At 61.8% G+C, this 22,659-nt stretch overlaps 2 protein-coding genes across 2 annotated transcripts; one reads left to right on the top strand and one right to left on the bottom strand.

Moving 5' to 3' along the window:
* Positions 1-1,570: 1,570 nt before the first annotated feature.
* Positions 1,571-10,640, bottom strand: LOC127019819 (protein eva-1 homolog C-like). Its single transcript, XM_050902049.1, has 8 exons — positions 10,559-10,640; positions 7,283-7,482; positions 4,042-4,165; positions 3,673-3,825; positions 3,363-3,506; positions 3,131-3,202; positions 2,665-2,754; positions 1,571-1,956 (listed from the first exon to the last, which is right to left on the bottom strand). Exons 1-8 carry the CDS (start codon positions 10,638-10,640, stop codon positions 1,571-1,573), a joined length of 1,251 nt encoding a protein of 416 aa, XP_050758006.1.
* Positions 10,641-13,009: 2,369 nt separating this feature from the next.
* Positions 13,010-21,741, top strand: CLIC2 (chloride intracellular channel 2). Its single transcript, XM_050901878.1, has 6 exons — positions 13,010-13,177; positions 18,184-18,293; positions 18,753-18,878; positions 19,952-20,058; positions 20,489-20,670; positions 20,848-21,741. Exons 1-6 carry the CDS (start codon positions 13,121-13,123, stop codon positions 21,007-21,009), a joined length of 744 nt encoding a protein of 247 aa, XP_050757835.1. The 5' UTR covers positions 13,010-13,120; the 3' UTR covers positions 21,010-21,741.
* Positions 21,742-22,659: the final 918 nt, after the last annotated feature.

Genomic DNA, 22,659 nt, shown 5'->3' with positions numbered 1-22,659 from the left:
GGTGAGAGCCCCCCAAACTCTCCTTGGGCTCTGGCATCCCTCAGCAAACCCCCAAATCAGGCAGGACGCCAGTCATTGCTGCCCCTCATTGGAGCGGGAGCGCAAGGCTGCTGCATTGCCATGGCACTCGGCTCCGCATCGGGAGAGCATCCACTGCCGAGCATGGCATGGCTCTGGCCGCAGAGATGGGGCTGGTGCCTCCCCAGCCCCCAGCAGACCACCAACGCCAGCAGCTGGGTTAAGGGGTGCGCTGACGTCCCCCACAGCACTCCCTTGCTGCACCCAGCCCAAGCACTTCATATGCGGTGGCTGATAGAAAGATAGACCCCGCTACGTGCTAGCTCAAGAGCATCTCCCTATCGTGAGAAGAGCTGGGTCGCTGCTTCCATCCAGCCCCTTCCCACAGCACTACAGAGCCCGCGCTGCCTTTCGGAGCTGGAGCAGCCCCCAGACCCAGCCTGGCTCCCTGGCACCGTGCGGCTGCCGAGAAGCCCCTCTGCATGGCATCTGGGAACGTTTGCTCCAGGATTGCTTACCAGACAGAGAGCCTTAGGCTCAAGAGAAGGAGCAAGGGCAGGGAAGCGTCGTTCATGGGATCCACATGGACTGCTTTTCCCCCCTTTCCCTTCCCCAGGCTAAAACCTTATCCTTTCCCATGCTAAAACAGGCCCAACTTGTTGCTCCCCATGGCCTAGCGCCAGAAACACCGGCGGGAGGCAAGGAGCTGTTCTGCACAGGGAGGGCTGAGCTTTGCCGCTTCCTTTTTCCTCCCTTTTCACTATTAATGGCAGAGGTCAGGGAAGGACATTTTATCTATGAGCTGTTGCATTTATTTACTGGAAAAAGCCCCAGCAAGTTAACCCCAGGGCTCTCCTGCCAGTGGGGGAAGCATGAAGGAAAGCACAGAGTAACGCAGGGTGACAGCTCCCGAATGCCCGCAGGGAGGTGAGAGCCAGCGCCGTCCCACGCTGCCGGCTGCCCCAGCCCCGGGGTGCAGCTCCCCTGGGGATACCAGGGCTGCAAGGTGCGTGGCATGGTAGGGCTGTGCTGGGTGATGCTTGCGGCACTCTCCCACCCGCTCTGCCTGCATCCTCCCCGCGTCCTGGCCATTTCTGTGTCTCCGCCGCCGGCACGCTGCCTGAGTGCTGGGGAGTGTTTGCAGCACCAGGGTTGGAAGCCAGCACCCAAGAATAAACAGAAGCAAACAGCCTGGAAAGGCTCAGGGTGGGCTCGGCGTGGCTGAGCAGGGTTAAGTACTAGAGCCAGCCAATGCGAGCCGAGAATGGGGAGGTTAGCTTAGGGTTAGCGGCGTGTTTGCAACAAAGGAGCCAGTGGCCCCACGAGCCATCCCGCAGCCCCTCATCACACCCAGGGACCACAGCTTACCCCCAGGTTCGAGGTTTCCAGGCTGGTGGAGCAGTGGGTTGATGGCCACCCTGGGGCTGCCGTGGCCCTGCTGCCACTCGGGATGCCCACTCCCCCCGAGGAGCCCAAACTCTTGTGTATCTCCGATGTCAGATCCCAGTTAGCCTCCTCCCCCCGCTGCTCTCCAGCCATTTTCTTCCAGTTCTTATTTGGTGGCTGATTTGATCTTGTGGATGGCGTACGGGCTCGACTCCTTGGGCATCCAGATCTCCTCCCCACCGCGGCCCTGGTGCTCCACCGCTCCCTCCATGGCTGCCGTCAGCTCAGGGCTGAAGATGCTGTCGGTGGCCCGGTAGGTGCGCGTGAGGCGGCGGAAGGAGGAGTCTGAGGAGCTGTCGTCGGGAAGGTCTTCGTCCTGCTCGTCCCGCAGCTTGGTCCTGCTCAGCTCCGAGCTGCTCCCCAGCTCTGGGTCTTTGAGAGCCTCCCCCACCTCCTGGAGGAAGGTCGTTTTGGGGCTGATGATGCACAGCAGAACCATGAGGCCTCCTGAGACCCCGCAAAGAAAGTAGAGGCCAACTTTCTCTGGGACGCCTGGGGGGTGAAGAGCAAAGAGAGACAGTAGGGTACAAACCGCCTCCGCAGCCTGCGGGGTACCAGTGCCTGGAAAACTGCCTCTGCCGGGCACGTGGGAGGAAGAGGAGGGGAGCAGGGATGCCCTCAGCACCCAGGTTGCAGGGGCAGGACAGACCCTGCCCCAGTGATCGTGGGAGCGTCACCCACAGCCTCATCAGCACCCACCAGTGTCCCGAAATGCCCCTTTCCCCATAGGAAACCTCCATTGGGATGCAGGGTAGGCAGCACAGGGGGAGGAATCATCTTGCCAGGGATTTAAATGAGTATTTTCCTGTGGCAAGGGAAATTTTTGCCCGCAGAGAGGTGCTCTCCGTCAGTGCCCCTGCAGACAGGGTAGGAAGGAAGGAGACCCAGTGGGTAATTCAGCCCGTCGGAGGAGGAAGGTCCGTGGGCAGGACCGCAGCAGCACTGCGACCGCTGATGCTGTGGGACCTCAGGGCTCATTCAACCTCTGAGCTCCCACCCTACGTGGCCCCCCCAAACCCAGCATGGGCGCTTGGTGCTCTCCTCCCTCGTGTGCCTGCCGACCCTGCCAGAGGGGTCTGGGGTCTGGCTGCCTCTGAGCCGAGCCCCAGGCTGAGCGGGGGCCATCACGGGACCTGAGCCACCCTCCCAAGCCCATCCTGCTCCCCTGGGTGCTGCATGAGAGTAGGGGAGGGCACGTACCCCAAAGGTGGGCAAAAGCTGCCAGAGAGCTAGTAAAAATCATCCGGTCTTCCCGGAGCCTGGAGAACCTGGGCCCTTTGTACCAGCCACCTGCAGCGAACAAGGGGACGCAGGCTGAGACATGAGGTGCTCCCCAGCGCCCCGCTGCCCGGCTGCCTGCCCCTGACTGCCTCCTTCCCCACCCCACACTCCTTCCTTCCTGCACAAGCGCTCCTCTGCCCGCAGGGATGCTCCCCTGCGGGTCCTTGTCTCCCCTGCTCCTAGCAGACTGCATCTCTCCAGCCCCTCAGACATGGGCACCGACCGATGGGTGGTTTCAGCCATGGGACAGCGATGCTGAGTTGGAGCTGCAGGGCTCATGCCAGCGGTGGGTACCAGGGACGCAGACAGGCCATGGAAGGGGTGGTTCACCCGGGCGCGGACACGATGCCACACTGCTTTTGGTGTAGCCTCCCCCCCACGTTACCGTGCATGTAGTCCGAGAGCAGGAAGGGGTCCGAGGTGTCAGGGCCCACCTCCTCCAGCAGCTGCTTGGGCACTGCAAGGAGAGCACACACCGAGCATCACCACCCTGCTCATCCTCAGCAGCCCCCTGCCTCCCCAGGGAGCCCTGCGCCCCTGCCTGCATGGCATGGGGTGGGCACAGCAGGGGCTCAGCCGGTGGCCCCCACGCCCCCAGCCCTGCGGGTGGCTCTCACCGCAGGTGTAGGAGACGCGCAGCTGTTTCTTCGTGCCGGGGAGGCATGGGTCCCCGAAGGTGGCCCGGTCAGCAGCCACGGTGCAGTTCCCCTTGCGGTGGCACTTCTTGGAGACCCTCCGCAGGGCATCCGGAGCCAAGCACTCTGCAAAGACATGGGGTACGGACCCGTGGGCAGACCTGCCTGCCCCTGCCCACTGGGCACCAGCCAGCTGGGGCCAAGGGGCACAGGTATAGCCCAATGGCATACTTGTGCCACGCTCTCTGCATGGCTCCTGGCCCCATTTCTGGCTCGAACCGTTCCGAAGTACCTATATGGGGTCCCCCAGTGTTCAGGGCATCGCACTCTGGTTTGCCCCGCAGGAATCGTCCGTAATTTGCAGAATAAATGGCCAGGATGGATTTTGGTCGGCACTGCAGCCTCAGCTTGTCATTCTCGCACACGGTCTTGACCCGATGGTTCCCTGGGGAGCGACATCGCAGAGCGTTCCAATGCATCCCGAATCACCTGCAGCCCCCTCCTCCCTTAGCCCAGCCAAGGGTCTGAGAGCTGCCAAGGGCAGGGCTGGAGGAGGGCTGCAAGATACAGGAGCAGCTCGGCTCCCCTCTCTGCCCCTTTCCGAGCAGCTGAGGCTGGGGAAAAGCCCATGCAGCATTGCCCAGACCCCACTCCACCTCACCTGGCCGGCACTTATAGGAAGCGATGAGGTACTTGTGTGTCCCAGGGCACGGGTCCGGCCCAAAGACTTGGCTGTGCACGGAGAACTGGCACCACTGCTGGTCCTGGCACTCAGCCAGCAGCTTCTGGAGAGCAAAGCGGGACAGACGTGAAGATGGGTGAGGAGTCCTGAGGCTGTTTTCGCCTCCTCTCCCTCGGTGCCATCACCAGGCTCAGGGAAATGGCCTCTCACCCCGCAGAGGTGTCCTATGGCTGCTCACGCCTCCCCCGCCGCAGTCACCCTGCTTCACGTGTTGGTTCCCGAATCAGTTCCTCCCCTGCACCCACACAGAGCTGTGTGCCGGCACAGGTCTGCCAGTACCTGTGCCGACACGCAGGCCAGCACCACACCACGCCATGCGTGTGCAAGACCCGTGCAGGCATGCACGCTAACACAGCTCCGTGCAACACCCATGTAGGCGTGCACACTGACATGGCGCAGTGCAACAGCCATGCACGAGCGCACATTCACATGGCCCAGTGCACACCCGTGCAGGCGCGCACACTGACACGACTCTGTGCAACACCCGTGCAGGTGTGCACACCGACGCGGCTCCGTGCAACACCCGTGCAGGCGTGAACGGCGACGCGGCTCCGTGCGCTCACGCCCACACGCCCACGCCCACGCCAGCAGGGCTCCGTGCAATGCACACGCGCGGCCACAAGATGGGGACGAGGGCTCACACCACCGGGCTGCTCGGGCAGCGTCCCCGCGGGGGACCGCGGTGGCCTTTGCCGCTGCCCGCGGTCCCTGCCTGCCCGCGGCGGCCCAAGGGCGACGCTGCCAGACCCGCGGGGTGGCCGAGCCGGGCCCGTGGCTCTGGCAGGGATCTCCCGGGCAGCCTGGGCTTGGGCTGGCCGCGGGGCTGTGGCTCCCGGCCCCCAGCATCCTCCTGGGATGCTGGGCATGCTGCAAGCCCCAGCAGCAGCAAACCCACCGCCTGAGCAGAGGCTGCTGGCGGCCGGGCAGGGGGAGCGGGGCCACGGCTTGTTCCCGACCCTCGCTGCCGCCCCTCTGGGAAATTGCCCTGAGACTCGGGCCCTGGGATCCCATCACCTGAGACGATGGAGCCCCATTTCATCTCTCCTTCCCCTCCTCTGTCCCTGTCCCGCCCAGCCCACCATAGAGGACTGAGCCTCCTCTTGGTCTTCGCTGCCTGCCAGGAGTGAAATTTGAGGAGGGAATGCAATTAATCTCTCTCCTCAGGTTTTGCCTAAAGAGAGCTGAGCCTCAGCAGCAGCCTTGCTCTCTGCTCTCCAGACGCCCCTTCTCCTCCAACAGCAGCCTCCAGGCATTGGGGAACTCAGCCCCATGCGATCATGGTGCCCCAGGTGGAGCGAATCCATCTCGCTGCAAACCTGACCGGCACAGATCCTGCTCACAGACCTGCCCTTCGGTGTCCAAACGCCTGTGCCGGGCCGTATCCCCCATCCTGCGCTTGACACACAAGCTCTGGGGACCCTGGCCTGTGTTTGCAGGGTGGTTTGCGGGGCCGGCTTGGTGCCATGCCAGCATGGTCTGGCTCGGCGCTTGCAGAGCTCCTGGGACATGTAGGATGCCAGGAGGGGATCTGCAGCTGGAGCAGGACCGGGCAGCAAGGCCTCACAAGCTCCCAGAGCAGGGAACTGGCCCCTCAGCTCTTGTTCCTCTTCTCCGGCTCCATGTTCTCCTTCCCCACAGGCAGCTGCACGCAGCTGGGTTTGCTGCGGTTTTGCCCCAGCCCTAGCAAGGAGCCGGAACAGGAATAGAGAAATGAAATCTATGAAATCTATGCACATGAAATCCTGTCCCATTCGAGGGACCCTCCTGCCAGCATCCACCGCACGTCCTGGCTGCCCTGGGTTTGTCAGAGCCCAATGAGCAGGAGGGAGAGGCAGGCACGGTTCGCGTGCGCTGTGTCCGGCATGGCACGGCGTGTTGCCCATCTCACCCGCTCTCCTGCAGCTGGTGGGTGCAGTGTCTCCCCAGCCATGGGTAGAGCTGAGTAGCTGGACCAGGGCCTTGCAGCTGGGGCCGAGGAGCATTGCCTGGCCGAGCAGGGCTCCGGAAAAGGCAGCGACCAGGCTCCCGTGCCTACAAGGCAAGCTCCAGCCCCAGGTGCTCCTGCAGGAGGAGGGGGTCATGGGGCTCCAGTGTTCAGCCAAGGTTGAAGTTGCTGAGAACTGGAGGAGTTTGGTGGGCAAAGGACACGTGCTCGAGGCTTTGCAGAATGAGGGTTATTACTCTCCTTGCTCCCTCCCAAGTGACTGCTATGATGCCTGGACTGGGTTGCTGCCAGCTGCAACAGCCAATCTGGTCCAAGGCATCCCAGGGCCACGGATGCTGAGGCCAGCCGTGCTGGCATGGAGAGCCAGAAGCCAGGGTAAAGCTGCAGGATGCCAAGGGCTGACATCCCTCCCAGCTCCTCTCTGCCCCATTCCTCAAGCTGCTCATGATGTCTCATGTGTGGGGCCAGTGGAGGGCTGATGTCCTCACTGGGCACAGGGTTTTCCCCCAAACACAAAGAGGAATCGAGCACAGCCGCAGCGCGGAGCAGGCTACAGGGCTTTTGGAGCAGCCTGGTGAGCGCTTCCTCCAGCCCAGGCATCAGCTTTGGAGAGCTCCCTTCCCTTCTGCCAGCCCCTGCCTTCCTCCCCTCTCCCTGCGCTGGCTACTGCAATCAACAGATCCTCCTCTGGGTCTGCTTCATTAATCCGCTTCTTGGGAGCTGCCAGCATGGACGGGTGCTTCTTCTGGCTGGGGAAGAGCCGAGCTCTGTGCTAACCCCAGGGATGCACCTGCAGGGCTGAGCGCAGCATCCCTTGTGGGCCCCTGTCCCGCTTCCCGAGCCTGGCACCCTGGCTGCTGCACCACCCCTCTCCCAGGACCCAGTCCCAGCTGCCAGGGCTTTCTCCGCAGAGCCTGCTGCGTCCTGCGGGATTACTCCAAAAGCCAGCTCGGGATGCAGCAGTGCCTCCTGCCAGGCTCCTCTGGCAGGGCTGCCCCACCCTGGGACCCACCGCAGAAGGTCTCATCCACCCTTATCTCCCAAAAGTGCTCCGGGAAAAGGACCCCAAGGGTGAATCCTGATGCCGACGGCAGCAGCCTCCCTCGGGGCACGGGGAGGCTGCGCTGCCTGCAGCCACCCAGCCCAAGCAGGCAGCCCAGTGACCTGGGGAAGGAGGGGTGTGCAGCCCGGTCCCTTGGGACCCCCCGCCCTTACCAGGTGGGCGGTGGTGGACGTGCACTCGGTGCTCTCCTGGGAGGCATTGCCAGGGCTGGGGCAGAGGTTGGGGCTGGGTACGCGACGCCCGTAGAAGGCGCCGAGGATGCTGATGGTGGTCTTGCGAGGGCAGACGATGAGGAGCTGCTCCCCGTCACAGGTGTGGGCGGTGTGGTTCCTCAGCACCTTGCGCAGGTACCCTGGAAGGGGAGAGCATGGGCGGCGTTGGCCGGAGGAGACACCGGGACCGTGGCGGTGGCAGTGCTTGGGCTCCTGACAGCCAGTGGCAGTGAGGACGTCCTGGGCTGGGGCACTTATGGGGCAAACAGGACCAGAGTGGGGCTGCGGCAGAGAAGGCGGGCTTGCAGCAAATCTTGTATCCAGCATTGCAGCCAAGAGGCTGGAAAGCAGCATGGAGTAGCTCAGCTGGTTAGCAAAGGGAAGCGAAAGCTAGAGGCAGGATGACAGGTCAGAAAAAATACGTATGGAAGAATCCCATGAGGAGCAGTCGAGGGTTTAGAGAAAATCAGGCTTGTTATGGAGACATGGGGAGGAGAAAGCAAGGATGAGCCAGAGATGATCACCGGAGTCGGGGAGAGGAAGATGCTTTCTGTCACACGACGCCGAGCCATGAGCTGCAGGAGAGAAGGGTCCAGTGGCTGCTGCGAGCTCCTGCAGTTGGCTGGGTTGGTATCGATGGGCGTGAGCCACCAAGTCATCATCTGAGCCCAGCTGACCCCGGGTCTCTCTGTCCGAGAAGCCCAGTGCATCGGTGCAAGCCATTCCCAGCCCATGGCCTTTCCGACTGGTATCTCCCTGAATTCCCAGTGTGGGGTATTTCTCTCTTTTAATCCTGCCTAGTTTGTGTCCCAAACCACTTACCCTGTTGTTTTCCCCACGAGGGACAGTAAGGTGGGGCTGTCCTGCCCAGCCTTTAAGAGGTTTAACATGCAGCTATCAGCTCTGGCTGGCATCAGCTGTGCTGGCTGCTGGCTGAATGAGGAAGCTGTTTTAATAAAAGCTCTGCAAGCTGGCAGGGGTGCTCTGAGCAGGCACCGGTTGCTGGAGGAGGCTGAGGAAGCAGGAAAAGCTGACAAAAAATCATGTGTAGGGCCCTGGACAGAGCAGTTTGCATCAGGCCTTTGAATAAAACAAAAGCAAAGGGGAAGCATCATTTTGAGGCTGGGAGGTGGGGACCAGGCAACCCGGTACCTGCCAGGCAGGACCCTGGGCTGCTGGGTGGGTCACAGACCTCAGTCCCCAGCTGTGGGGTCCTTGGAGGGACTTGCATCCCAGCCCCAGCCCAGTGCTGGGGTCCAGGGCAGGACACGCACCCCGTCCCCCAGCCCGCAGCGTGTCAAACTCCCCCAAACCAATACAAGAAGGTGGGAGCGCCGGCTCCCGGCCCCACACTTCTCCCTCTGTCCCTCCACAAACCAGTGCCAGGCTCAGCTGCACAAAGGGCCCCTTTCACCTTCCCTGCTGCCACTAACCCTTTGGCATCCACGGCCAGCATCGCACCCCAGGAGATGTCAGCGGACGTGGCTGGGAGCTGCTCCCGCTCGGAGTTAATCTTTCCCTTGGATGCGGGCAGCTGCTGGCATTTCTCCTTGGAAGCGTGGGATGAGCGAGTGGGAGCGGGAGGGCCACAGCCGTGCGCAAGCCAGCCCTTGCTCCCTGCCCTGCGCGCCGGAGGAGAGGTGGAGGAGGGCGGATGGGAGCAGACAAGCTGTTTTAGCCAGGTCAAAGCTCCAGTGAGATGCAAAGATGCTCCTTGGAGGGCACAGAGCTGAATCAGCCCCTTGGGGTGCAGTGCCCACACAGAGGAGGGCAGGACAAGCCCCGTCCTGCCCCTCTCTTCCGCTTGCCCCATATCACCGGGTGCTGGGGGCCATGAGGGGCACGGGACCCTGCCCGGGCTGCCGGCCCCCATCTCCTTCCTCTGCATCCCCTGCAGCAGCTCCACGCTTGCGGCAGCAGCCAGGCTCTTGTGCAGGCTCCAGAGACGCCTGGGGCTCGACTTCTGCTTGGCACCAACTCCAAACTCACCTGCCCATCCCAGAGAGAGCTGGCAGTGGGGCTGCCCAAACCCCCCGCTGCTGGGCCAGCCCTGGGCACAGAGGGCTGAGCCAAATCCTGGGGATGGTGGGGGACATGGGGGAGGAATAGGGGGACAAATGGGTTTCCCCAAATGCAGCCTGCCTTGCAGCAGGCACCCTCCTCTGCTGCCATGCCAGCTGCCGTGCCAGCATGCCCTCTGGCAGCACCGGCGGTTTGTATTTTAAAACCGAAGCTCAAACAGTGCCACAGGGACAGAGGTTTCTCCATCACACCATTTTGGGGCGGTGAGCAATTGTGAAGATGGGTTTTTTTTTTTTGGGTGAAACCACGGCAAGGAGGTTGCAGGCAGATTTTGCGAGTGATTCCGGTTGCCTGCCAGTGCCGCTGACTCAGTCCCTGATGGTGTGGTTGTGCAGTTAGCTCTGCCCAGATGAAATCACATCCTCTCTGCCGCAGCCCGCCCTGCCGCGCTCGGCGGCATCGTGCCGGGCTCTCGCGCCGCCCGGGCCCGGCAGAGCAGAGTGGAAGGTGTGCGTGGCTGTTTCTAGAAGATCCCTCAGAGGAACGGCACCCCCCAGGCGCCCAGCCTGCCTGCACCCGTCCTGACCATCCTAAGCACTGGGTACAAAGGATCCCAAATTTCTGCCTCGGCTACATCTATAAAGCTCACCGGCGCTGCCCCTGGGGAGAAGATCTGGCCCTTGCTGTGCCTTGTGGCGGTGCACCCTGCAGTCCCCCTGCTCACGGGCGGCTCTGGCTGGGGACCACAGCCACCAGCTCCGGCCAGGGACTGGGTAGAGCTTCAGCCCGTCTCTTCCCTCACCTTCTCAGAGCAGCAAAGGCTTGCAGGGGAGCCGAGGACCAGCTCTAAGGGCATGAGCATCATGGCCAGGAGGGTCTCAGGAAAGCTCGGGGGCTGTCTTACAATTTGGTTTTTTGCATTTCTGCCTCCAAACTGTCCAAGGGAATGCAGCAGCAGCTGGGGGAGCCGCTCGCTCGCTCACACCGGGGCTGCGGGACATGCACGGGGTGTTTTCAGATCCCAGCCATGCTGTGGGGATGAAAAACCCCAGGTTTTCTGGCAAACTCCCTCTGGCCTGCACTGGTTTGTGCCTTGCTTGTCCCTACCCCTCCAGCCCAGCTGTCACTTCGCCCTCCCCTCACACCGGCGCGGTCCCCAGCATCCCTCGTCACCCTGCCTGCGCCCTGACTCACCGGAGAGCTCCGGGCTGGCCTCCAGCCCCACGGCCAGGCAGAGGAGGACCAGGGCTGCTGCTGGCCCCGCCAGCCTGGCCATGCCGCAACCGCTGCTGGCTCTAATGCGTCCCACCAGGCAGCCTCCGCCGGACTGGTCCTCGGCGGCGGGTGATGCCGGGGCCGGCAGCGCGCAGGGACAATGGCTCACTTCTCTGCCCTGCCAAGCGCCGGGGCCGGGCGGGTGCCTGTGTACCCGCTCTTTGTCTGCTGCCCAGGGCAAGGGGCTGCTCTGGACAGCTGGGACACTCTCAGCACAGGGACACCTCCCACGGGGAGGGACGGACATGTTTTCAAAGGCGCTCCGTGGCGGGTCAGCGGGTGCCGTGCCCTGGCATCACCATTGCTGGCGGAGAAACCGGCACCCCCTTCCCTCCTGCCTCCATTCCCCCCAAGCAGAGGCACGAGGCTTGGCGAGGTTTCCAATGTGCCCCCTGCTTTCTCACGGACACGGCGAGGCAGAAATCCGGATACACGTGTGCCGTAATCTCCATCTCGGCAAATGTCCGGCCATTCACCGTTTGAGGAGGAAGGGAAGGGCTGCCTGTACTGCCTTCCAAGGCAGCTGTTCCTGCAGAAAAGGCAAACGCCCTCCCTGCATCAAACACCGCGGGCAGGGACCTCTTTGCTGCTGCCCTTCTGCCCCCACAGCCTCCCCAGGGACAGATATCGGGCGCTCCGACATCTCGCGGGGAGGGCACCGTGCCATCCCTGTGCCCCCTGCCCCGCAGGAGTTAAATCCCTGCCCGCTGCTTCAGCTGGCAGCCTGGAGGGAAACGCAACGGGCAGGAGCTGCTCGCTCTGCCCCCGGGCTGAGGTCAGCAGAGAAGGCAGCAGCCGGCAGTGCCAGGAGCCGGCGTGGCTCCCCGCAGGCTCAGCATCACTCGGGCCGGGGCAGCAAGGGCGGGGCCGGGATGGCAGCAGGGACCGGCACACATCACCCGGGGGTCCGCAGTGGGAGCTGGGTGGGGGGAGCGAGATGGGTGCCGAGCTCGTGCTGAGGGTGCTGCCGTGGCCTCGCTTGGCACTCACAACGCCGTTAATTCATCCCTCTTGCTTATGAGAATGTCAGGCAGAGTTTCCTGTCCCATCGGGTGGAGTTTCAAGTTCTCCAAAAGCTTTGATGGGGCAGAAAGAAAAATGCTCCCCAGCCCCTCCCGTGCAGCCGCCAGTGTAAGCACCACTCTGGGCTGTGCAGCAGGACCCAGGAGAAACATCTCCCTTGGGGAGACTCCTCCGGGACCCTGCAAAATCATTTCCCAGCCTAATTGCCTCGGGGTGGATGCTTTCTTATCAGGGTCTGATTATTTTTAGGAAAGTCTGAGCTTACCACAGCTGGGGGGGCCCGAGTCAAGCAATCAGGATCCCCATTTTGTGCAAAGCTCAGCACCGGCTATGGGGTCCCAAGGTACAAGACGGGACTCGCCCAAGAGAGGAGTTAAGCCCGTGGGTGCTGGGAAGCCGTCTCCGCTGGGACGGCAGCCAGGATGATCTGAAGGCGAACGTTTCCCTCCCATCCTGGGGAGGAAAGCAAGCTGGTCATCCTTCCGGCAAAACAGCCCAAATTCCAGGAACGGGGCCCTGCCGGGGGTCAGCCCTGGAGACAGCCCTTACCATCACCCTGCCACGCGCCGTGCCGGCTGGGCTGCTGCCAGCGGCGCTCTGGGGTTCCCCACTGCACCCCGACACGCTCCAGCCTCTTTGCTTTCCCTCCTTGGCTGTTTTGCAATCCTTCCTGCCCAAGGTCTGCGCCCTGGCAGCGCTGGGCCCGCTGCAAAGAGCCGGTGGCAGGTGGCCAGGCTGCCCCGCTCGGCTTCCCTGAACCCTTGCCCCGCTCAGCCCCTGCTCCTTGCAGCGAGGGGTGCTCAGAGGAGCCCACCCGGGGGGACCCCCGGGGGTGGTGGGCAGGGAGGGGAGCTGTACCCTCCCTCCCGGCAGCTGCCCGCCGTGATGCAGCAGCAGGAGGTCGGGGGGAAGGCAGTGGGAAGGCCAGCTCCGTCCACCCCAAAGAGATAAAGAAGTGGCGAGCCCTGGGGCAGCGGTGTCCGGGCGCAAGGGTGGGAGGATGTTGAAGGGGCAAGACCAGACTGGAGCAGCACGCGGAGCGGCAGGCGAGACGCTTCCTCTGCAAACCCCCCTGCTCCCAGCTGGGAGGTGACGGCAGCGGTGCCGGGGCCGCCTGGGCCGCCAGCCCACTGCTCGGAGGCACTGGAGCAGCGCCTGGGCGGTTGCGATAGACTGGAAGGGGACCCGTGAACACGTCCCGATAGACCCGTGCTGAGTCACGGCTGGGAGGCCCCGCAGCTTCCCCCTCCCCGCTGGCAGGTCCCGCCGCACACCCCATCGCTCCTCCCCGCTTCAAAAGGAAGGAAAGGGCCAGCCCCAGCCCTCCCCGGGGCGCGAGTGCAGCAGAGGTGCTCGAGCCGCCAGCCCTCCGAAAGCCTCCCCCGCCGGAGACCCGCAAAGGACGGACCAACTCACCACAGCAGTGAGCGGCAAGCGGTCCCTCCCCACGCTGCCGGGATGGAGAGTCGGCAGCACAACGCCACCAAGGAGCCTGAGATCGAGCTGTTTGTGAAGGTGGGTCCCGGGGCGGGGGGACGGTTGCTCTTCGGCAGTTCGCCGCAGGCTCACCCTCACCAGGCTCCAGCTGGGTGTAGGCGGTGGAAATTCGTGGGTGTCTTCATGTTTTGGGAGGCTGGAGATGGGTACCGAGTTTGGGATCGCTCGCCATGAAGGCTGGCTAGGCGGGTGCCCAGAGGAGGGGACCAGGCACGCGGTGGCGTGGGGACCGGTGGGGTGTCACGCCTAGCATCCTAGAAGATGCCCTGGTCTCGCCGCGGTCGTGGACCCTGGGGGAACGGCGCTGCTGGCACCTGGTGTAAGGAAGGAGCAGGCACACATGTGCCTCTCGAAACTCAGATAAGACAAGCCCCAGCCTGGGAACAGCAAGCGGGAGGGCTGAGAGCAGGCACTTCAGCTTCTCCTGCGAGCCAGGGTTGCGAAACAGAGCGTGGACGGCTTGGGGAGCCGGCGCGGGTGCCCACATGTGGGCGGGATGGGGCGGCTTTGCAGAGCAGCCTGGGGGGACTATTCGCTGGAAATGTTTGGGTTTTTTTTCCCCTGTTAAGCAATTTTCTGAACATTTCCCCTGGAACATTTTAACACTCGAGTTCAAAATATCTGCAGCAGACATGTGGGGTGTAGAAAGAGAGGAGCCGAAGCTGGCGGCTGGTAACTGCGTGTGCCAGCACCGATGCCAGTGGGGTCCCGGGATACGCTGTCAAGTGACAGTGGCCGGGGGGCGATGCCTCCCTGTGCCACCACATCAAGGTTTTAAGGGCGGTTTCCCTGCAGTCTCTCAGCTCCGTGGGCTTTGCTCCTCTCCTCCTAGGGCAGCTCGGTGCCCGAAAGGACCACGGTGCCTGGCCGGAGGCACCAGCTTCCCTGGCGCAGGCACCCGGCAGTCCTGGGCACCACGCGGTGCCTTGATTGGGTCGTAGTTGGAAATACGTGTTGGAAAGGGTTATCGGAGCCTTCGTAGGAGGGATTGCCCCCATCCCCTTGCCAAAACTGTGGCCATGGTGGTGCTTGCCAGGCACCGAGCTCGGCTGAGCGGAATCCAGACAAGTGTATTTTCTTGGTGAAAGTAATTCGGGTCTTGAATTCCCTTCCTAGCACCACTTTTTCCCCGGAGTGGCTGGGGAGAAGAGGAAACCAATACGTGAGGTGACTGCAATGGCGGCAGCATGTTCAAGGGGGTTTTCAGAGGGAAGGGAAACAGAAAACAAAGCAGCAGCATCGTCAGGACTTCCCCTACGCCTTAATTTAGCGCAAAAAAAATCCTTCTGGCTTGTCTGTTAACAGACAAATTGATGCTGTGCCTCCTTCTCCTGCCATTCAGGACCCAGTTTTACCGAAGCCACAGCAGCTCCCGGCTGCAGACAGGCACCCTCCCGTGCCATTGGCACCTCGCACCTCTCCTGAGCTGGGGTCTGCCCTGAGACACGGCTGCCGGTGTAACCCACGATAGCTGTAAATCACAGTGGGGAGCTGGAGCTCGGCTGCTGGTGTAACCTGTGATAGCCGTAAATCACGCGGGGAGCTGGTGCTCCCACAAGCACCTACCGGCATGCCGCCCCTGCCAGCTTTCACTTTGGCAAATGCTGAAGTTAACTTGGCGAGGACAGGGAGGGTGCGAAGCAGCTCCCGCATCACCTTCGGGTTGGGGCGGTCGGTCCCCAAAGGGCTGGCAATTTCTCACCCTGCTGTAGTGCCGGTGAGAGCATCGTCCCACCGGCTGGGGGGCTCTCCCGGCCCGGGAGGAGGCTCTGCCCCTCAGCCCCATGAGTCATTTAGCTGCCCCCAAGGCTGCTTCCTGGCTTTTGGGGTGGCTGCAGGAGCCATGGGCAGGTCCCGGTGGGTGTTGAGCACTTAGCAGTGCCCCAAGCATGCACAGCTGCTCCCTCCTGCCACCGCGTTTCATGCTGTTTCACCGAGCGGGAAACCACAGGAACTGCTAAGTAACTTTGGGGTTTTAATGCCTCATGCAGCCTCGTGAGGCCTCAGAGAGTTAGGGCTAAAAACCTGCACCTCGCTGGAGATGCTGTGCTAGCCCACGCTGGGTTTATCCATCATCCGGAGGGGAAAAGAGTGAGGAAAGTCAGTCTGGGGGGCTGCAGGCTCTGCACCCCCGCCCCGGTCCCTGCTGCAGGCTGGGGAGAGCAGGGCAAGAGGCTCTTTCCGGAGAAGGAAGTGAAGAGCGACGACTTCCCCGCCGTGCTGCTTGGCTGTTGCTGGGGAGGGAGGGCGTGGGGCTACGAGTCTTCCCAAACCCCTTTCCCCTGAGCTCCCCTGGCTCCCGGAGGGCTCTCCCCATGGTCACGCCAGAGCCCGATGCTCCCCCCAGCAGTGCCCGAGTGCTGGTGGAGCTGCCCTCCGCTTCCTCCAGATAAAGATTTGGCTCTGAGCATCCTAGGATGGGCCTGGCTTAATTTTTTTCCCTGCAGAGGCCATCCTAATTTTCCTTTCACTCTGGTCCGAAATTCCCCACCTCTCTATTTTTAAAAGACAAGGGGAAAACCAGCCTGAGCTGCTCAGAGGCTGGAGCTACAAGACAAGCACAGAGAAGCCTGAAGCAGGCAAGCACAGCCTGAGCCCGGAGCAGCCCCAGTGAGGGACATGCCGCCCACCCGACCGTCCCCTCCAGCACCACCGTTGCCCCTCGTGCGACCCTGAGCCACTCGCTGCCTTGGCTCAGCACAACAGCTCCCGTGGGGCCAACAAGATAAATTGCAATTAAGCCCCCTCGCTCCCAGCCTTGTGCTGAGCGAGGAAAGCAAAGGGGAGCGCAGCCGGCTGGCTGCCCACCCTCTCCTCTGCCACCAGCAAGGGCCGTCTCAGGAGAGCAGGGAGGGAAGCATCGGTCCTCGTGCCGGGCAGCCAGAAAAGCGCCTTCCGAGCTGTAGTGTTGGAGGTGCTCCAAAGGATGGCATTAATTTTGGCTTGTAGGTGCCAGCGACGATGGAGAGGGGAAGGGGAGCAGAGATGCCCTGCTCTCGTGCCAACGGGTAGCCCTCGTGGTTGTTTTCTGACTCTCCCCTCCAGCTCCCTCACAGGACATCTGATACACAATTTTATCTGTTTCTAAAGAAGCCTTATTTGTTATAAGCTGACACGGGATGCTCCTGAGTGGCAGCTACGCAGGAGCATTTCTTATTAATAGCCAGCAAAAAGCCTCATGTGTGAGTTCAGCTTCACTTCTGGGTATATCCCAGAGAATCAATACATTTCTCAGTTCCAGTTACCTTTCTCAGGAGCATCATTTCATGACAGCTGAGTGCAGGAAATACTGCTTAAAAGTAATTTTCATTCCTCTGGAAGGAATAAAAGGTGTTGGCACAGTGGAAAAGCAGACCGTCACCTCCAGCTGACCACTCAGAGTGTCGGGGTTTTGTTTTGATCAGTTTACCGTCTCCCTTAGGGTGAGTTTGAGGCTGGTGTATCTCTCATGGAGAAGCTGAGCACGCCAGAGTCCACAGGTTTCTGGGCACCCGTAGATACAGACAGGTGACTCGTAGCACTGCCTCCAGCCCAGGAGAGCCAGGCACAGGTCTCTGCATCTTCTGCTAATGAAGCATCCTCAGCCATCCTGTCTTTGGGGCCCCAGTGAGGTGCGAGCTCTGGAGCCACCTCCAGCTGCCCACCCTGGATGTTATTGCTGCTACTTGACTTCTGCTCCACCAGATCCTCCCAAATCTCATCACCCTCCTGCTTAGCCCCTGGACTTCAGCTCGCCAGCTGATATCAAGGCTTAGCACAGAGCCACGGGGCACGAGCCATCCCACCGTGGCTCATGCACCGACACAAGCCGCTCCATGGGAGCAGCATCCCTCCGTGAAGGAGCTGGCGTGAGCCGTGCTGCTCCTCCCTGCTGTGGCAGGACTGCCACGTGTGCCGGAGGACCATGGTTCACAGGCAGCTGAGGAACCAGTTAATTCTCTTAAAGAAGTCGAGTTTCCTGTGAGCCATTTTACCTCTCATACCACAGCGCAACTTCCCTCTCTGAGCAGCATCTGTGCCGTTTTCACGCACTGGGGCAAACCTGCCCCGTTCCTCTTGACCAAACTCCTCATAAGGAGTTTCAGTCCTTTTTGCAAAGGATATCTTCAGCTGCTACATAGCAAGGAAATGGGCTTCACTCCACCTGCTGCTGCTTTCCCTTGGGATTGCTGAATGGCCATCATCTGGGTGAGACCCTGATGAGGGAGCCCTGGTGGGACTCAGGCAGGTTGTGCATGCTCCTTGCTTTCCCGTGTCCCCACTGCTGTTTGATCCCATCCTGGTCACAGAGCAGCCCCGAGTGCTGAGATGCCACGGCTGTGTCCATGCAGAGGGGTTGAAAGGGACTGTCTGCACACGATTGAAGCTTTAGGAGCTGACACGAGTCTCCGTTCCCCACCGATGCTGGGTGGGATGCCAGTGCGAATCCACCTCTGCACAGCCCCGCCACCCCCAGCCCCTTCTCCTCCCCGAGGCCAAGGAGGCTGCTTGGGTGGTTCTTGGCCATCATCAGCCCGGGGAAGTCATGTCTGGGTTCGTTAAATGCACACAAAACTGGAGGCAGACGCTAACAGCACACGAAAACAAACCGCTCTTTTCCTGGCAAACATGAGCACATTTCCCTTCTCGCCGCTCTCTCAAGCCTGGCCTCCCAGCCAAGCGGACCCTCCCTTCCTCCCCATCCGTCAGCAATCACCCTCCGCCTCCTTCCCCTGCCTCCTTCTCCTCTTCCTCCTGGCTCTATCTCACATTTCCGGGAAGGATCCGACCCCGGGCATCCTGAGGATGCTCTCCGATGCTTTCCAGTGGCAGCAGGGCCACGGCTCAGGGAGGGGATCCTACAGCCGAGCCCCCGGCACTGCAAAGGGCTCCCTGCAGCATGCAATGCCAGCGTGTCGGGCCAAGCCCTCCATGTGCCTTCCTCCCGAGACTGGCTCTGGTGGCTCTCCACCTCCAGGCATCCCACCTGGGCTGGGTCAGCCCAGCTGATGGGTTAAATCCTTGTCTCTCTGCTTTCCTGGCAGGCTGGTCTGGATGGAGAAAACATCGGAAACTGCCCCTTCTGCCAGCGCCTCTTCATGGTGCTGTGGCTCAAAGGGGTCAAGTTCAACGTCACCACGGTGGACATGACCAGGTGAGACGGCACCACGGCCCAGCCCTGTGCCAGCAATGGGGCGAGACACCCCTGGCTCCGCTCCCCCCATCAGCATTTTCCTCCTTCCCGCCCGGTCTGTGGCCAGCATGCCACCGCGAGAGGGACAGGGGTGACAGTCCCTGCCTGCACACTGCCCGTCACGCCGTGGGGTGCAGGGGGTGGGCCAGCACAGAGCTCCAGCCACATGCCAACACGTGCACGGCACAGGGACCCCCTGTCCTGCCGGATGCGGGTACGAGTCCGAGGCGCCGCAGGGCAGACTGAGAGGCTGGGGGGCACTTCTCAGCCCCCCAAACCCAGCAGAGTGTGCAAGCGGGGATGCTCCCGGTCCTGCGCCCCCTCCCACACACCCACCTCAGCCTTGTCCGTTCGCCCCGGGCAGGCTGGTGGGCGTAGATAGGCTGCAGGCTCTGAGCCCACTTATTTTCTCCACTCCAGGAAACCTGAAGAGTTGAAAGATTTAGCGCCGGGCACCAACCCACCCTTCTTGCTGTTCAACAAGGAGCTGAAAACAGACTTCATTAAGATCGAGGAGTTCCTGGAGCAGACCCTGGGCCCACCCACGTAATTGCAAGCTTGCTCCTTCCCCCTTTTGGGGCCCGGTGGGCACGCCGCAGCATTGCGTAGTGCTCGGCAGATTGGGAAACCAAGGCAGGGTGCTAGGAGGTGCCTGAGACCAGCTCGGGGAGGGGGCTGGCCCCCCACCCAGCACCCTCAGCTATGCTCTACAGGGCCAGGGTTGTGATGCCGAGGGGCTGCGTCCCCGGGGGAAGGCGGTGGGTCGGGCTGCAAGGGGATGGGGATGGGCTAGGATGGAAAACAATGGGAGGAAATGCACCGGTCCCTTGGCGCAGGCAGGGCTGGGGGGAGATGGAGAGCGCAGGGAGGTCCCTGCAGGCACGGGGACCCCCCGGGAGCTGGTGGTTTTGCAGCTGGTTGTGGCAGTTGGTGTTGAGGCAGAGGGGGACCATGAGACCCCCTTTGCCCGCTTGTATCTGGTGCGCTCGGCTGGGCAAAAGCAAGTGCCCTTGCTTGAATGCAGCGGCACAGCTGGCCCACAGGGCTGCCGGGGAGGGGGCCGGTCCCCCCTGAGCTCATGCAGGGCACTGCCCGCAGCCCACCAAGCCAGCCCACCCCATGCCCTGCGTGGCCGCAAGCCCTCCCGCTGCGTGCAAAAGAGGAAGTTTCAAATGCATTCGTCAACCGCCTCCTCGGACGTGTCTGCCCTTGCAGTGCGCCCTGGGACGCATCAGCAAACAAGAGACTGTTCCTGAGGAAGTCATGGGATCTTCTGGCTCCCCCAGACCCCTCCCGTGCCAACACACGTCCTCCGGGCTGGGCGAGAGCTGCCTGCAGGCAGAGCTCTGCCCCAGGGCTCTGCTGCCGCCAGCGTCCCCAAACCGCGGAGTTTCTGCCCTGTGATTTTCCCCTAGCAAACACCCAGGATAATACAGCTCCCAGGGTGGCAGCTGCAGTAATTTAAAGCATCACCGTTCTCCCACAACCAGCTGAACGTCACCTGCATCCTCCAGTACCAGCCCTGGGCACCATGGCCCAGGAGATAATGCAGCTGAGGACCAAGCAGCTGAATCTCTGCCTCCGTCCTTGCCCGCACTGACACAAGTGTCTCTTTAAAGGTATCCGCACCTGAGCCCCAAGTACAAGGAGTCCTTCGACGTGGGGAGCGACATCTTTGCCAAGTTCTCGGCGTACATCAAGAACCCACGCAAGGAAGCAAATATCAGTAAGAAATGCGGGTAGGGGCTGCGGGGCTGTGATCTGCCACGCTGGGAGGGGGGAGAGATGCTTTTGTCCGCGGGCAAATCCTGCCACCAGGTTAGGGTTGCTGCTGCCTTCCCCACCAAAGCCTCCTTGGCAAGCGGAGGAGCGGGCAGGACGGCTGAAGGCCATCCTGTGCTCCACGGGGCTAACAGCCCCGTGTGCAGGCGCTGGGGAGAGCGGGTCCTGGAGGGGAGCATGGAGTGATGCTGCTGGGATCCCCAGGAAGCAGAGACTCTGGCCAGGGTCCAGTGCTGTGCACCACTGGTGTGGCCCTGAGGGCTTTCTCCCTGTATGCAAAGCCTGGGAGATGCTCAGCCACCCTGGCACAGCCCTGGGCTGTGCTGGGAGCCCAGGGCACGAGGCTAACTGCACTTCTTTCCCTGCCCACCCAGATTTCGAGAAGGCCCTGCTGCGGGAGTTTCAGCGGCTGGATGTCTACCTAAACACTCCTCTCCCCGAAGAGATTGACCAGGACAGTGTGGAGGACATCACCGTCTCCAAGAGGAAATTCCTGGATGGAGACCACCTGACGTTGGCTGATTGCAACCTCCTGCCCAAACTGCATATCATCAAGGTAATGGCACCGGCTCCCGGGGCCAAGGTGGGGGCACCCACTCCAAGAGGAGGTGACAGGGTAGGGTGATGCAAACAGGGGTCTGGGGGTACCGTATTTGTGTCCCCCCCCAGCCAGAGAACGAGTCTTCCCCAGGTCTGGGAAGTCTCAGCCTCCTCCTCCTCCTCTCCTCTCTAGATTGCAGCCAAAAAGTATCGCGACTTCGAGATCCCAGCGGACATGACGGGCGTCTGGCGCTACCTCAACAACGCCTACGCCTGCGATGAGTTCAGCCACACGTGTCCCGCGGACGAGGAGATAGAGCACACCTATGCCAGCGTCGCCAGGAAGATGACCTAACCCCACCGCGGGGTGCGCCGGCAGCACTGCCCCGGCCGAGCCCTCCACCTCCGCAGTCCTGACACAACCGAACCCTGGCCGAGGGAGGGACTGGAGGGGGTTTACGGCATTGCTACCCCCCGCCTTTCAGAAATAGCGCCTTGCTTCACAGCCCCCCGCCGCTCCCTCCTCCTCCTCCTCCGCCGGCTGGCTGCAGCCCCCGTGCGCCGTCAGTGCTGACTGCGTGTACGGACCGGTCCCTGCGTGGCTGCAGTGGCAACTGCATCCCTCCTCCCCGAAAACGGGTCTCACGGCCTGTGACCATGTGTCATGGGAAAAGCCGAGCGCTAGCCTACTGCTGCGGCACTTTGGTGGAAGAGATGAGACCCCCCAAACGGCTGGGCCAGCCCTGCCTCCCCATCCACTGCCGGAGCAGCTCTGCCAGCCCCATGTGGTCCCAGCCATCCCGTATGCTCGGGAAGAGACATCCCAGGATCCCAGCACATCGCCTGGGCTGGAGCTATTTGAATTTGGTCGCCCTTCTGCACAGCACCCCGCAGCCTGCGTTTGGGCAAGCCCTCTCTTCCACCAAGGCATCAAGGCTCCATCTGAAGACACCAAAAGGCTCTGCCCCCGGTAGTTTATTGCAGTGACAAATTGTTCTCACTGCTAGAGAGTTGTAACCTGCATCTAACTCCCCATTAGGACATGGGGACAGGAAGATGCTGGGCACGATGCCTGGCACGAAAGTGCCAGGACCTGCTGTGGGAGGGAAGAAGAGGTGCAGGGACTTGCGAAGGGCTGAGGATGGAGGGCTGAGGATCAGGGCATCCCTCCCATGTGTGCCAGCACCCAGGACCACATGCTGCTGGCTGCAAGGTCCCGCATGGCTCCTGTGAGTTAAGAAACCTCTCCCTGCCTTGCAGGACACTGCAGGAGATGCAGCCATGTGCAGCTCCAGCTCCTCCAGCCCCTCCCTGGTCCCCACCAACACTTCAGGTGCCTGACTGGGAGACGGAGGCATGGGGTAGGGCATCCGTCTGGTTGCCACACCCCAGTGCTGGACAGCCTAAGAGAGCAGGCAAAAGCTGCTTTGCAAAGTGCTGTGTCTGTAGGAAATACGTGGGCAGGTTTGGTGCTCCCTGGCTCAGCGTTGTGCCTTCCCGTCCAGTGTCGCTGATGCAAGAGGAGTCAAAGCCGCTCTGCACAGCCATGACATCCCATCCTCCCCCATCCGATATCTCCAGCTCCCCCAAGGGCTCCTGCCAGTGCCTGTGAATTCAGCCAGCCCTCCCCAGCCAGCCCCATGGGCAAAAAAATACTGTACAGTGAGCGTGGTGGGTCCTGTGGGGACATGGCGACGGCAGACCCCCCTCCAGCCCTCACTGCCTCTTCCCTCTTTGCACTAAAAGGTGTGTCCTCGCAAGCCTGCCTCTGATAGCACTGGGTTTGGGGACCGGTTTTGTTACTAATGGGTTTTGGTTTGTTTGGGTTTTTTAAACTAAGAACAGCAATAAACTATATTTTAATATGCCTTGCTTGTGTACTGTCAGCACCACTGGGCATGGAGGGTGCTGCAGGGGGTGGAGGGGGCTTCCCCACGGTGGAAACCCTTTTGAGATTTAGCGTAAGTGAAGCTGTAGCCCCCAGTCTCTGCCACCCTGGATCACT

Source organism: Gymnogyps californianus, chromosome 9 (genome assembly GCF_018139145.2).
Source record: "Gymnogyps californianus isolate 813 chromosome 9, ASM1813914v2, whole genome shotgun sequence".
Lineage (NCBI taxonomy): Eukaryota > Metazoa > Chordata > Aves > Accipitriformes > Cathartidae > Gymnogyps > Gymnogyps californianus.
Note: the sequence above shows the minus strand (reverse complement) of the source record. Positions and strands in the feature narration are given on the sequence as shown.

Coding starts and splice junctions, on each gene's coding strand:
- LOC127019819 (XM_050902049.1), bottom strand. CDS start 10,640: ATGGCCAGGCTGGCGGGGCCAGCAGCAGCCCTGGTCCTCCTCTGCCTG. Junction 3,203..3,362: donor GCGCGTCTCCTACACCTGCG/GTGAGAGCCACC, acceptor CTCTCCTTGCAG/TGCCCAAGCAGCTGCTGGAG. Junction 2,755..3,130: donor GCTCTCGGACTACATGCACG/GTAACGTGGGGG, acceptor TGTTCGCTGCAG/GTGGCTGGTACAAAGGGCCC.
- CLIC2 (XM_050901878.1), top strand. CDS start 13,121: ATGGAGAGTCGGCAGCACAACGCCACCAAGGAGCCTGAGATCGAGCTG. Junction 18,879..19,951: donor CAGACCCTGGGCCCACCCAC/GTAATTGCAAGC, acceptor GTCTCTTTAAAG/GTATCCGCACCTGAGCCCCA. Junction 20,059..20,488: donor ACGCAAGGAAGCAAATATCA/GTAAGAAATGCG, acceptor CTGCCCACCCAG/ATTTCGAGAAGGCCCTGCTG.